General features: G+C 55.0%; 1 protein-coding gene across 2 annotated transcripts in view; it reads right to left on the minus strand.

Annotated features, from left to right (window-relative positions):
- The window catches only part of CAPN11 (calpain 11), a 31240-nt gene extending 22043 nt beyond the window's left edge, over positions 1–9197 (minus strand). Inside the window, exons 1-3 of one of the 2 annotated variants that reach the window (XM_019526824.1) lie at positions 9057–9197; positions 1481–1772; positions 769–838 (exon numbers count right to left, since the gene is read on the minus strand). In XM_019526824.1, coding sequence (XP_019382369.1) covers positions 769–838; positions 1481–1726 — 316 coding nt within the window. In that variant the 5' untranslated portion in view covers positions 1727–1772; positions 9057–9197. Of the gene's footprint in view, positions 1–768; positions 839–1480; positions 1773–8868; positions 9001–9056 lie in introns of those variants that run through there. The other variant, XM_019526825.1, reaches the window with a different exon arrangement.
- Positions 9198–13037: the final 3840 nt, after the last annotated feature.

Raw genomic sequence — 13037 nt, forward strand, 5'->3', positions numbered from 1 at the left:
AGGGAAGGGAGCAGAAAACACAGCATCAGATCAGGCAGGGGAAGGGGATCAGCCCAGCACTTGGAGAGGGTGCAGAGCTAATCTGTGGCATGCCTGCCAAAAACACTGGTGCCCCTCTGCAGCAAGGGGCAGTTAGGTTGGAGATTAGAAGCCTCCTGACTGTGAAGGTAGTCAAGCACTGGAACAGATTATGTAGAGAAGCTGTGGAGTCTCCATCCCTGGAAATTTTGAAGACCTGGCTGGATAGACACTTGGTTGGAATGGTTTAAGTCAGGGCCAATGCTGCCTGGAGTAGGGGGCTGGATAAGAGGACCTTGTGAAGTCCCTTCCAGCCTTACTTTCCTATGATCTCAGTGAGATCTCACCCAGGAGGTGTTAGAAATAACTGCCACTGCCATCCCACCCTTTGCATAGGGCACAGTGGGTGGGAAGTCCGGGCTGCATGGGAGGGGTATTTTCAGATGGAATCAGGACTCCAGGGTCATGGGGGATTTAGGAAGGCAGAACCGAGTGAGCTGGGCTGAGGCTTGGTCAGGGCCCTGGCGTAAATATGCCAACTCCTGGTGAGAGCATCCTGTGCAACACTATCTTAGCAGTCCCCTGGCCCTGCAAGCCTCACTGCCAAGGTCCCACACATCCCCCAAGCAACTCTGCATTGGGAAGGACTCCACCTCCCCATCTGATCCATTCCCTACCTGCCCCTCATACAAAACCTCAGCCCAGCCCCCTCCCAAGCCCCAGCTGGTCAGAGGACAAGGCTGGACTTACCCAGAGCCCCCTGGCAGATATCTGTTCTTGTGGCACCTCCAACAATGAACTGGGGGTCATCCACGATTTCCTGTTGGGGAGAGAGAATCAACTATGGGTGCCTAATCTCACCAGGATTCGCCCTCTAGTCTCTCTTTGCATGTGGCCTCCTGTACAGGGGAACGATGTGGGTGTGCAGCACCCCATGACTTTGGTACCATACCCTTTGTACCTTCCCTGAACTCTGGCTGGGAAAAAGGGCTTGGCTGTGACAATCCCATGGCTACACAAACTCCAAAGGAGTCAACGGGGAAAAGCTTGATAGCCTTCTGATGTTGAGACATGGGGACCAGGCCTGAGAGAGTCCCCATCTGTAGCAGTGGCAATAGGGATCACCACCCCAAGGGCCCCCCAGTCCCTGCAGGTCATATGTTTCTACCCGAGTGAGTGCAATTCCATTCAGAGGGGGGCAAAGGGCAATGCAGAGAGTAGCCTCCGCATTTCATTGCCCAGCTCTGCTGACCCAAGAAAGGGAGCTTGCTTGAGATGTCAACAGGTTGGCAGGGTGCAACCTTTTCCTGGAGAATGGCATCTGATATCCAAGGGAGGCAAGGCCCTGAGCAGGCAGAGGGGGTGGGGAGCTGGGCAGACAGGGGAACAAGACTTGCAGTAGGCAAAGGGACTGTGGGTTGTCGTCATGTTAATGAGCGGCCTCCTTGGGATAGGCACTTACCGATGGGCGCTTCCAGCACACCCCCTGGGTCTTGCCGGAGTGTGGTCCCAGCTCCTTGAAGCCAAGGACAGAGGGGACAGCTGGGAATTGGGGGTCCGCAAAGAGGGTGCCACTCTCCAGGCACTCCTGCTTCAGGGTCTCATAGTCCTGGTTGAGGTACTTGATGGAATTGTGGTGCTTGCCAACCCCCTCAGCTCGCAGACGGTCCCTCTGCAGCCGGGCAGCAATTCCCCCGAAGGGCATCATAGTGCAGCTGACCAGGTACAGGTGGCACCAGCTTCAACACCTCCCTCTAGGTTACAAAGGCACCATTAGACAAGCTGGGCACAACAGTGTGGGGGGGTGGGATGGGAGGAGCAGTGGGGAAGGGTCTTCCTACAAGGACCACACTTGCTGCAGGAGGTTGAGCTAGTTAGAGAAGGCACGGTTGGGATCTAGGCCATTAATTTAACAGGCAGGAAATCTCTTCCTCACCTAGGACTCAACTTCCCCCTTACTCATGGTTCTAAGGAAGCCAAGGTGGCAAGTGTCCAAGCCTGGGCTGGTCTGTAGTGCAGGAGGAACCCTGGAGCCATCACAGGCTGCTAGGGGCCATTACCACACTCCACGCCCTACTCAAACACTGGCCCTGCTGTTTAGAGAGGGGCCTTGGCTGCTGGCCCAAGCTAGTCACACATCCATTCTCATTAGTGCTCTGTCAAACAAACCAGGCTGGGAGCAGAAGGGGAGGGCAACTCTGCTGACAGCAACACAGAGGGATTTCCTGTAAAGGGGCCAGCTGAGCACACTAATAAAAGATATCAGATTTACCCAAAGAACCTTGTTTGCCTATGTCCTTAGACCAATGTGGCTGCAACCTATGCCCAAGCATCCTAGGCGCTTTGCTCCCTGCTCTTCCTATGTCCAAAGCATCTCTCCTAGTGTCTGTAACTACCAGCCACGACTTTGGGCAACATACTTCTCATAGCCCCCTTCCCTACAGCACCTTCTGCTGGTGGGGGGCAGGGACTTGGGCAGTCTCGTGCTCCCCTTGTCCTGTTTCCTAGCTCTCCCTTCAGGCTGTTAGTGTTCACATGGTGCTGTTTCTCCCAGAAATGAACTAGTCTGAGACAAGAACAGGTATGTCCAAGGAGAGGCAGTTGGAGGGTCTGCACTTGGGTTCCATGTGCCTTCTCCTCACTGGGAGGTGACTCAGTGTTTGCTCATGTGAGGGCAACACATGGGGAAGGTGTGGGGGACACTATTCATGAGTGGAGCTGTTGCCATCTCCACGGGAGCTGTGCAAGGCTGGGGGAGGAGGGGCAGCTCTTCCCAAGCTGGAGGGAGTGACTCAAGTATGGCTCAGAGCTGTGAGCACACAGGATTCTGGGAAAGTGCCGCTCCCTCAGGGAGATGGGGGGGCTGTCTTCTACCAAGGCAGTGTCCCCCACGCTGAGAAGCGCTAACAGGGGTTGAGGAGAAAGGGCACATGGGTGTACACATAGTGGGATGTGAAATATCCAGCCCCCAACCCCTTCCGGAGACTAGGCTACAGGGACTGGGGCTCTGTCCCAGTTCTGGAGTGGGCATGGCCATTACTGGGGACAACTGACATCCCTTTGCCAGATCACAGGCTGCACCAGCCCCTGGGAGTGCAGTCTGCACACCTCATTTGTGCAACGCATCAGTCCTTGGGCGGCCTGTCCCAGAATACCAGCACAGGCCCCACAAATAGGCTAAGCTGGGTGCATGCGAGCCAAACCCTGACCTCCTTTGCTAGGACTCTGACCCATCATGTTCTTGAGTTAGTGACGGATGGGAGAAGGCAGAAGGGCCCACTGCAGCAAAGCAAAGGCCTGCAAAGCCCTTGTTGCTGAAACACTTAACAAGTGGTTCCAACAAGGGGGGTTTCGGTTTATGTGACAGGCCCCAGGACTCTGCTCTGCCCCATTCAACAAAATGGGCTGTAACCCAGCACACTGCTCAGAGGTGCACCACGCTCTGCTCCAAGATGGCAGACAGTGCAAGAGTCATGGCAGCACATACTGCATGTAACCAGGTGAGAGGCTGGCTGATACAGCCAAGGCCCATCTCTGAATGTTGGCTGGCACCAATGCCCAAGAAAGTCACGGAGCATCAGTTAAAATATTATACCTATTGGAAGTGAACAACAAGCTCCCCATCCCAAAATCCTGGCTCCTCTTCCTTCTCCAGGGTGACACCCAGCCAGGCCAGCAGTGGGACTCTGATGGGACTGGTTCATGCACCTTCTGCTTCCTGTTGCCCCACACCACACCTAAGATGTTAACCCAAACTAGGGAGCTAGAAATCCTACTCATCAGAAACTTGTCATAACCTTTCTGATGCCAGCCAGGGTCTCTGTTCCACAGGCACTGCTGCCAGAGCTCCCTGGGGTAGGAGGGGACCAGACACCAGCCTACCCCAGGCTGCCATGTCACCCTCACTATTGCCTACACAACAGAGGGAAGTTGGAGCCTAGTTGCTAAGACATGCCGTCTGGCCCTGGAGTTATCAGGGGTAAGTGAAAGGCACTGCCAAGCTTGGGCAGCTCTTGCTGTGTCCCATTGCGCTGCTGCTGGGGCTTGGTTTGAGCTAGAAACTGGGTCCTGAAGCAGACATAGGGCACACACAGCTCCCTGTCCCTTCATGGCTCTACTTGCGTCACCCAGATGTTCACTGAGGTCAGAGGGAGGAAGCCTGTCTTCTTCCACCACTGCCTTAGTCCTGCTCCCCACTACCCTAAGCACCTGGTTCCCTTCCCCCCAGGCAGTACCATCTCTTCTCACCCTTTTGCCCCTACCTACCACAATCCACTGCCTTCCCTATCCCAAGCCCCCAGTGCCACCCCTGATGACACAGCCCCAACACCCTTGAGAACCCAAAAAATCATCCTCTCTGCACCAGTCCTGCACCTTCTGTCCCCTTGGGCTGACTCCTCCTATTTGAATGGCAGGGCAGGGCCCAGCTAAGCTGACTGAAGGGCAATCCCAGGCACAGTCATCCCTGCTGTCTCCATTTCCTGCCTTGCGGTTTCCCCTGCTTTGAGCCTCCTCGTGCTCTCAGGCAGGCCTGTGCAGCCCTGATATGGGTGTGTGCATGCTCTTAGAGGCTCAGTTGTTCCAGAGATCTTCTTCCCTGGCACTCCTAGCCCCTCTCCTCCACAGCACTGTGAGTACAGTGTGCCACCTTCTGACTCCTGCACAGCCACTGGCTGACACCAGCCTGCCCATGGACTGACCCCACGAGGGCTGGCAGTAGCTCTGATGGTAGTACTTTGGCTCAGTACCACAGGAAATGCCCCAGGTTGCTCTGTGGGTTTGACTACATCTTGGTGAAGCCATAACAGGCCTTGAATCCTCCCTTGTGGCTTACTGATGTTCCCATCAGATAAGGAAAAAATATAACTGGCAGTCATCTTTCAAGCACCACCAGCTGGGTGGCACCAAAAATGGCCACCACTCCCTGCCATGCAGTACTAGTTCCTGTAATACAATCTTCCCTCTCCTTCAGCATGTGGTGGGTACCACTGAACGTCTCTGGGATATCCATCACCTGCTGAGCCAATGCTTCCTCAATAGACTGGGGCAAGGTTGAGGAAGGCCATGCCAGTGAGAGGGGCCCTCCTCCCCCAGGGAGGCTGTTTCAGGCTGGCTGCAGACTCAGGCAGGCTTCCCTGTGATGGCTATGCTCAGCACATGTTTTCTAGCTTCCCTTCACAGCCAGGATATGGTAGAACAACCACAGGACCAAGCTTCTCTGCACAGCCTGTGCCTCTGTGTCAGCTCAAGCACCAGCGGCTACACCTAGCAGCTGCTTCTGAAGCTCAGCCCCATGCACTGCTAGGACCACAGACACTCTGAGCTGTGGCCAGCAGACACGGTGATCCCTTGGGCACTGCAGGGGTTATTATTAGTCTTGTTACTCAGAGTAGTTCAGAAGGTCCTGGTGGCTGCTGTGCTCACAAAGGAGCACAAACAGCCACTGACTGATGAGGCTACCTGAGCACAGAGGGAGAGAAGAGTATTTCAGTTTCATGGGGATCTTGGTGCCAGCTGGGCAAGAGCAGGCAAAGGCAAAGGATTCACACAGGCTGGGGGTGCTCAAATCAGTAGGTGCCCAGGGTGAACAGAAGGGTGCACATTGCTGGCCTGTGCTTCAGAAAAGCACAAACCAACAGTTGTTCAGGGACTGCCCAAGGGACAGCTCAGTGGGAACCTTAGAGCATTTTCCTCTCTCTGATGCTGAGTGTACTTCTGGTCCCAAAGAGATTTGGAAAATGGGTCTCCTGGAAACATCCTGCTGCCAACCAGACCCTGAAATCCTGGGCATCCCCAGGCCAGCCAGAAGGCATGTTACCAAGCCCAGCTGTTGCATGGGTCCCGAGGTCCATCCACTGCAGACCTCCAGGTGGGAAGCTCCTTGTGGGCAGCTGTGCAGGGCACAGAGTATTCAGACACCATGGGGATGGCCACAAAGAGAAACTATAGTATAATGGAGAGAGCCCTTGGCTCTCATTTGCCCCACAGTTAGGTCCTGTCATCCCTTCCAGGGACCATTCCCAAGCAGGCTGGGGACAAGGGTGCTCAGTCCTGAGCATCTTGCCACAAAGAGGGCAACAAGCTAGAAGAGCTCAGAGAAGGGCCAGGAGGGCCACCTGTCTATGAGAGGGCTGACAGTGGAGAGGCACATAAAGACTGCCGGTCTGAGGTGGGACATATGCCCTGAGGGGAGGAAGAGGGTGTACTGAAGAGGAAGGGAGGATTTAAGTTGACTTGCAGATAAGTATTGCCAGTGGGGAGATGGATGTGGCTAGGGGAATCACTCCCCCCAGAAGGTCACCCTGGCTGGGATGTTTAGAACTAAGCTGCCAAGGCCTAGTAAAGGTGCAGGGCACATCACTGTGCTGTGGCCCCCTGAAGACCTGCCCCTCTCTTGGTGCAGTGCCTTCTCAGAGCAGTTACTCCCCTGTCTTCTCTGCAGTGACACTGGGGAAAGGAGCAGGGGGCAGACTATGGCTGTGCAGGGTCACCTGCCCTCATCCCTCCAGCCTGGTGCTGTGTGAAGTGTTGGCGCAACCACAGCACCAGCTGGGCAGGCTCTCCCCCCTAAACTCCCGCCCTCAGCCATTCTAGCACACTCTGCACATGGAGAAGCATGGGGCCAACAGGGGAGGGGAGCACAGGTGCCCTGTTTGCCTGGCTTGGCAGAAACTTGTCTCACGAAACGACCAGGCCTTCCAAACCCCAAATGTGCCCACAAAGGCCTCTCCGCTACTTCCTCCCAGAGGCTGCCTGCAGACAAACCAACCCTAAGCCAGCTCTGGGTTTGTTCAGCTCCCAGCACTGAACTGAGCCCAGCCACACTGAGGCCGTAATCTTTGCTGAGCCTCACCGTGCAGAGGACTCCTGGGTTCAAGTCCCGGCTCTACCAGCGACCCTCTGCACAGCCTTGGGTCTGGCCACTGTGCCCCTCTGTGCCATGTTCGGGGTCAATAGCACATGTGCCCGACCCCTAAGTGCCAGGACTTGGCTTCTCCAGCCTCCCTGAACTAAGGGAGATAGTTCAGTGGTTGCCGTCAATTCCCACCATCCAGGTCTTGCCCCCATTCCAGCCAGCTGTCTGGAGAAGCCCTTCCAGATGGGCTGACTCCCCTGAGGGGAACAGACCCCAGGCTGTGAACGGTGGGTGCCCTGTACACTGCCAACCATGGAAGAGCGCCAGCAGAGACACCTCTGGAGGTGCACAGGAGCCAGTGCTGGACAGTCTCCAGACATTATTCCAGGGAGAAGCCTGGCTTTCTGCCCTAATCACAGGGGCACACACATACTAGGTGCCTGGCTAGTAGCCAGATGGCCATGCTGAGCTGACCAGGTTGCCTAGGAGACTGCCATCTCTTTGAGCCCCTGCCCATGCCTGTCATGCGTAGGTGGCATGGAGTGCAGCAGAGCGTGGCCAAAGTGAGTGGGACAGCTTTGACTCTGTGCCAACACTCACGATTTGCATCAAGGACCTGTTGCAGTGCAGCCATCCCTGCCTGAGTTGGGAGGATATTAAGTTATTGCTGTAACAACACCGGGACCATCACTCAGAGGAGAGATGTGGAAAACTCTCACATGGCTAGAAAGTAAAAAGAAACTTGGGACTGGCTTGGTTGGGCCCTGCTCATTCCAAAAGGAGACCCGATGTGGCTCAGCCCACCCAGAGGAGCCCAGGTACTAATTGCATTTAAGCTCAAACCTAACCCAAGTCCCTCATGCCCACTGCACCCAGTGAAGTATCAAGAACTACCAAGGTTTGTATGACAAACTTTTCTTCCAAGCCCCCACCGTTCACATCCCATTCATATAAACATACATCTGGACATCTGGCACCAAGATGCAGCCACCTTGGCAGTGCAGCATGCCAAAAAGCAATGCAATACACAACAGGGTAGAGCAGGAACTTAACCATGGCTGCAGGGAGAAGGGAGGAAGGCCTAATGCAGATCTACAGGCTGAGATTTGGCCAAACCAAGGAAACTCCCCAGGCCCGTTTCCCAGAAGTGGAAGCCGCGAAGAGGCTGTGGCCCCAGCTATGTGGTATCTTACAAAGGAAAAGGCACTGGTGCACAGAAAGGTGTCCCTGGGGATCTCCAGGGCCCACTTCAGCAGACAGCCGTGGAGCAGGAAAGCTGTATCTTGTAAACACCATGAACGGCAATGTTTCCACTGCTCTTCCAAGCCCAGTGACCTGCAGGCTCATTTATGCAGGGGACCTGCAACAGCCCCCTTGGCTTCAGCATCTGCTGCCAGAAGCAAAGCCCGCTCCTATCCTTCCAAAGACACAAAACTGTCCCCAGCCCTCCCCCCACCATAGTGGGGCTTCTCTCCAAGACGGGGGCAGTGCATGAGAACAGCAAAGTGGAGTATGGGGACAGCACAAAGTGGGTGGAAGGAAGGAAGCGACTGCCAAGATTTCCCCACCCAGGACTCTCTGGAGCTGGCACCCCAAGGGCACCTTTAGGCAGCAGACGGGGCCAGCTTTGGCAGAGGGAGTAGCTCTGTCCCAGCATGGCTCCTGTGTGCTAAGGAACATGCTGTACCCCCACACCCAGCCTGGGATCCAAAGCAGGTCGGAGCACCCACACCCTCCGCAGGCTCATAGGCACCAGGAGTAATGCAAGGGCTGGCTCCAGCCCAGACCCCTCCCAAGGCTAGGTACCACAGCCTCTCCGGGGGGTGAAGGCTGACCTGTGGGGTGTGCCCCTCCTTTCCTAGTAACGCCAACCTGCACCACAGACCCCCACCCAATGGCCTGCGAGTCCTCTTCTCCCCCACCCTGACTACCTCCAGCAGGGGGCCAGGGCAGAGGTCCCTGGTGCCAGGGCAACTGCCACTGCCCAAACTCACCTGCTGGCCCCACTGATGCCAAGGAAAGTGAGTGCCTGGCAGAGCCGCTGCCAGCTCCAGCATGGGGCGGGGTGGGGTGTGGCAGAGAGGGGAAGAGGGAGCTGAAGTTAGCCGGCTCTTGTGCTGAGCCTTTAAGCGGATCTGGGCTTGGCTGCTGCAAGGGACAAGAAGCTGTGAGAGTCACTTACTGCGTGGGCTCTTCCCCGAGCGGGGCCTGCGCTTCCCTTGCTCCTCTCCTGGCTTTCCTGGGAGCCTCCCTACCCGCTGCTCATGACTGCAGAGCTAGCTCAGCTGCCCTGGCTCTGCAGGCAGGAAGGTGGGGTTTGGCCTGGCAGGATGTGCAGGCAGCTCAGATTGAGTGAGTTGGAGAGGAGGGGGAAGGGCAGGGCAGGGAAATTAAAGGCGCAGCAGCTGCTGTAAGGCTTTGGCCTCTTTCTTCCAGGCCTGGAGCCTTGCAGGAAGCCAGGCCCGCCCTTCCCTGCCTCCTCCCTCCTCCCCCAGGCAGGTTTGCAGTGCACCAGGGACAAAGAGAGGCGGCAGATCCTGCTCTCCTCTCCAGCTGCCTTAGGCCAAGACTCCTGCAGCAACAACAGCCTTTGGGGCATCAGTTAAAAGGATGCTTGCTCCAAAATGGAGGAGCCTGAGCTAGCAGTGGGGAGAGGCTGGCCCTGTGGGGGGGTCAGAAGAGGTCAGTGGGCCTCATCTTGGGTTGAAGAGAAAGCTCAGACCTGCCCAGATCCAAAAGCACAGGATCCAACCCTGGAGTGAAGGAGACTCCCCATCACTAGTACAGGCATCTGACACACAATGGGGTAGCCAGGAGGGGGCAGTGAGGTGAACCAAGGCCTTGGGCAGTCTTCTACCTGGCATGGTATCTTCATAGATTCATAGGTTCATAGATTAAGGGTCGGAAGGGACCTAGTAGATCTTCCAGCCCGACCCCCCGCCAGGGCGGGAGAACAACAAAAAACCCCAAAAAGAGAAAAGGGACTCAAACGAGTCCAGCCAGGTAGGCATCCAGCCTCTTCTTAAAGACCCCCAGGGTAGGGGCCAGCACCACTTCCCTTGGAAGTTGGTTCCAGCTCCTAGCCGCCCTAACCGTGAAGTAGTTTTTGCGGATGTCCAATCTATACCTCCTCTCCATCAGCTTGTGCCCATTACTCCTTGTTATGCCAGCGGGCGCTAGGGGAAACAGCGTCTCCCCCAAACCCCTCTGGTCCCCCCTAGTGAGTCTATAGACAGTCACCAGGTCCCCCCTTAGCCTTCTCTTGTGGAGGCTGAATAGGTTCAGGTCCCGCAGTCTCTCACTGTAGAGTCTGCCCTGTTGTCCCTGGATCATGCGGGTGGCCCTCCTCTGGACCCTCTCCATATTGTCCACATCCCTCTTGAAATGGGGCGCACAGAACTGGACACAATACTCCAGCTGTGGCCTGACCAGCGTCGCGTAGAGGGGGAGGATCACCTCCTTGGCTCTACTCGAGATGCACCTGTGGATGCACGACAAGGTCCGGTTAGCCCTGCCAACCATGACCTCGCATTGTCGGCCCATGTTCATCTTGGAGTCAATAATGACTCCAAGATCCCTTTCTGCCTCCGTGCTCTCGAGTAAGGAGTTCCCCATTGTGTAAGTGTGCTGCTGGTTCCTACTGCCCAAATGCAGCACCCTGCACTTGTCCGTGTTAAAACGCATCCTGTTCCTGTTAGCCCACCCCTGTAACCTATCCAGATCCCTCTGCAATCTCTCCCTCCCTGCTAGCGTGCTCACCTCCCCCCAGATTTTGGTGTCATCAGCGAATTTAAACAGGTTACTTTCCACCCCATCATCCAGATCGCTGATGAAGAAATTGAACAGCGCAGGCCCCAGGACCGAGCCCTGGGGGACTCCGCTACCCACCTCCCCCCAGGTCGAATATGACCCATCCACCACCACCCTCTGAGTGCGACCCCTCAGCCAATCTGCAATCCATCTGACTGTGTAGGCATCGATGCCACAGTCACCTAGTTTTTTAACTAGGATGGGGTGAGAGACGGTGTCAAAGGCCTTGCTGAAGTCCAGAAAGACTACATCCACCGCGACACCTGCATCCATGGCCTTTGTGACCTGATCGTAGAAGGCAATCAGGTTGGTCTGACATGATCTCCCCCTAATAAATCCATGCTGATTGCCCCTGAGCATCATTTCTGATGCCGGCCCATCACAAATGTGCTCCTTGATGATCTTCTCAAAGAGTTTCCCCAGGATTGAGGTAAGACTGACGGGCCTATAGTTACCCGGGTCCTCCCTCTTCTCTCTCTCTCTCTTCAGTGCGGTTGCAAACATTGTTCATTCCTCCCACCTTCCCCAAAGGAGACAGACCAGAAAAAACCTGTCCCAGGTTAGAGAAGGAAACAGAGGCACAAGTAGATTAAGTGAATCTGGAGTAGAAGCAGGAATATAACCCAGACTTCCCTGGATCCCACTCCCATGCTGCATTTCAAGAAGGATGTTGATAGACTCGAGAGAGTCCAGAGGAGGGCCATTGGTATGGTTAGGGGCTTACGGGACAAGCCGTATGGAGGAGAGAGTGAGGGACCTGGACCTCTTCAGCCTCCGCAAGAGAAGGCTGAGAGGTGATCTTGTGGCCGCCTACAAAGTCATTAGGGGGACGCAGGAAGGGATCGGAGATGCTCTTGTTCACCAGGGTGCTTCTTGGGGTAACAAGGAACAATGGTCACAAGCTGACAGAGAGCAGATTTAGGCTAGATATCAGGAAAAACCTCTTCACAGCAAAGGTGGCCAAAATTTGGAATGGGCTTCCAAGGGAGGTGGTACTCTCCCCTACCTTGGGGGTCCTTAAGAGAAGGTTGGATAGGCATCTGGCCGGGGCCCTCAATGCCAAGCAGCGCTCTGCTTGGCTTCCCTGTTCTCTTATAGACAGTGCAGGAGGTAAAGGACCCCACTTTTCTGGTTCCTGGTTTCTTATGCATCCCAAAATCCCAGTGCAAAAGGAGACTGGATAAGTCAGTTGTGGGCAAGTGCATGGCACCTAGAGTAGAAAGGGTGATCTTCTCATATAGGGGTCCTCAGGAGAATGCAGCTCTGGGCTGTGACCCCAATCCTGCCTCTCCCTGGCCTAGTCCTGTCCCTCCCTGGTCTAGTCCAACTGCAGCCCATGCTGCCTGGCCAGCCTGCTCCATCTCCCTCATCTGGGCCACACCAACCCAGCTTCCTCTTCTTCCCCTGCAATGAGCAATCAGATGCAAACAAAGCAAGCAACTGAAACAACAAGCTCAGGTGAGCTTTAAAGAAACACTGAGCAAGCAGCTTTCCATCTAGTCTCACCCAGTCACATTCCCTGGGACAGCACCCCTCATGCTCACCCAGCATTAGCTGCACAACCCTTCTGCATGCTCAGCTAACGCAGTCTCCCCCTGTATGCTGGCCCTAGCTGCTCACAGCTGCTCTGCAGCTTCCCCCAGCACTCCCATCCTACATAGACAACCTTGCCTCCATGCCCACAGCCACCTGCACCTTTGCTCCAAGCACACAGAGCTGTGCACAGCACCCTGTGCATGCTTGTACCATGAGGTGTTTTAAAGCACCACGCAAACCTGAAGTCACCGTGCCTAGCCCAGCTGGTGCAGGCAGCACACACTGCCATGACCCTTGCTGTAAGGATGTATGTTACCAAAGGGACTAATGCAGGAATATATTATTAACTGTTTAGTTTTAGTCAGTTCACTCCCAGTTTTTCCTGATCTGGTTCCTTGGAGGAGCATGAGGAGCTGGTGTGCACCTGGTGTATAGACTATATCCCTTGATAGGTTTGCACAGGCTTTGGTAGCATTCTCATTAGTAACATAAGAAAAGGAAGTCTAAATTAAATTGCTGCAAGGTGGGTGGATACTCATGCCAAAGAAGTTATCAATGACTCATAGTCTAACAGGGAAGAGGTATCTAGAAGGGCTCCAGAGAGGCCCATCCCCCTTCCAATACTGTTTGATATCTTCATTAAAGATTTGGAGCAAGGGGTAGAGCGCACACTCGGTACATTTGCAGATGACATCAAGCTGGGTAGCATTTTCAGACATTTTAGAGGAGTGGGTTGGAATTCAAAATGACCTCAGTAAGTTGAAAAACACAGCCTGAACTAATCAGATGAAATTCAGTAAGTACAAATGCAAAGTGC

This window comes from Gavialis gangeticus, unplaced genomic scaffold (assembly GCF_001723915.1).
Source record: "Gavialis gangeticus isolate Ggan-Ray unplaced genomic scaffold, GavGan_comp1, whole genome shotgun sequence".
Taxonomy (NCBI): domain Eukaryota; kingdom Metazoa; phylum Chordata; order Crocodylia; family Gavialidae; genus Gavialis; species Gavialis gangeticus.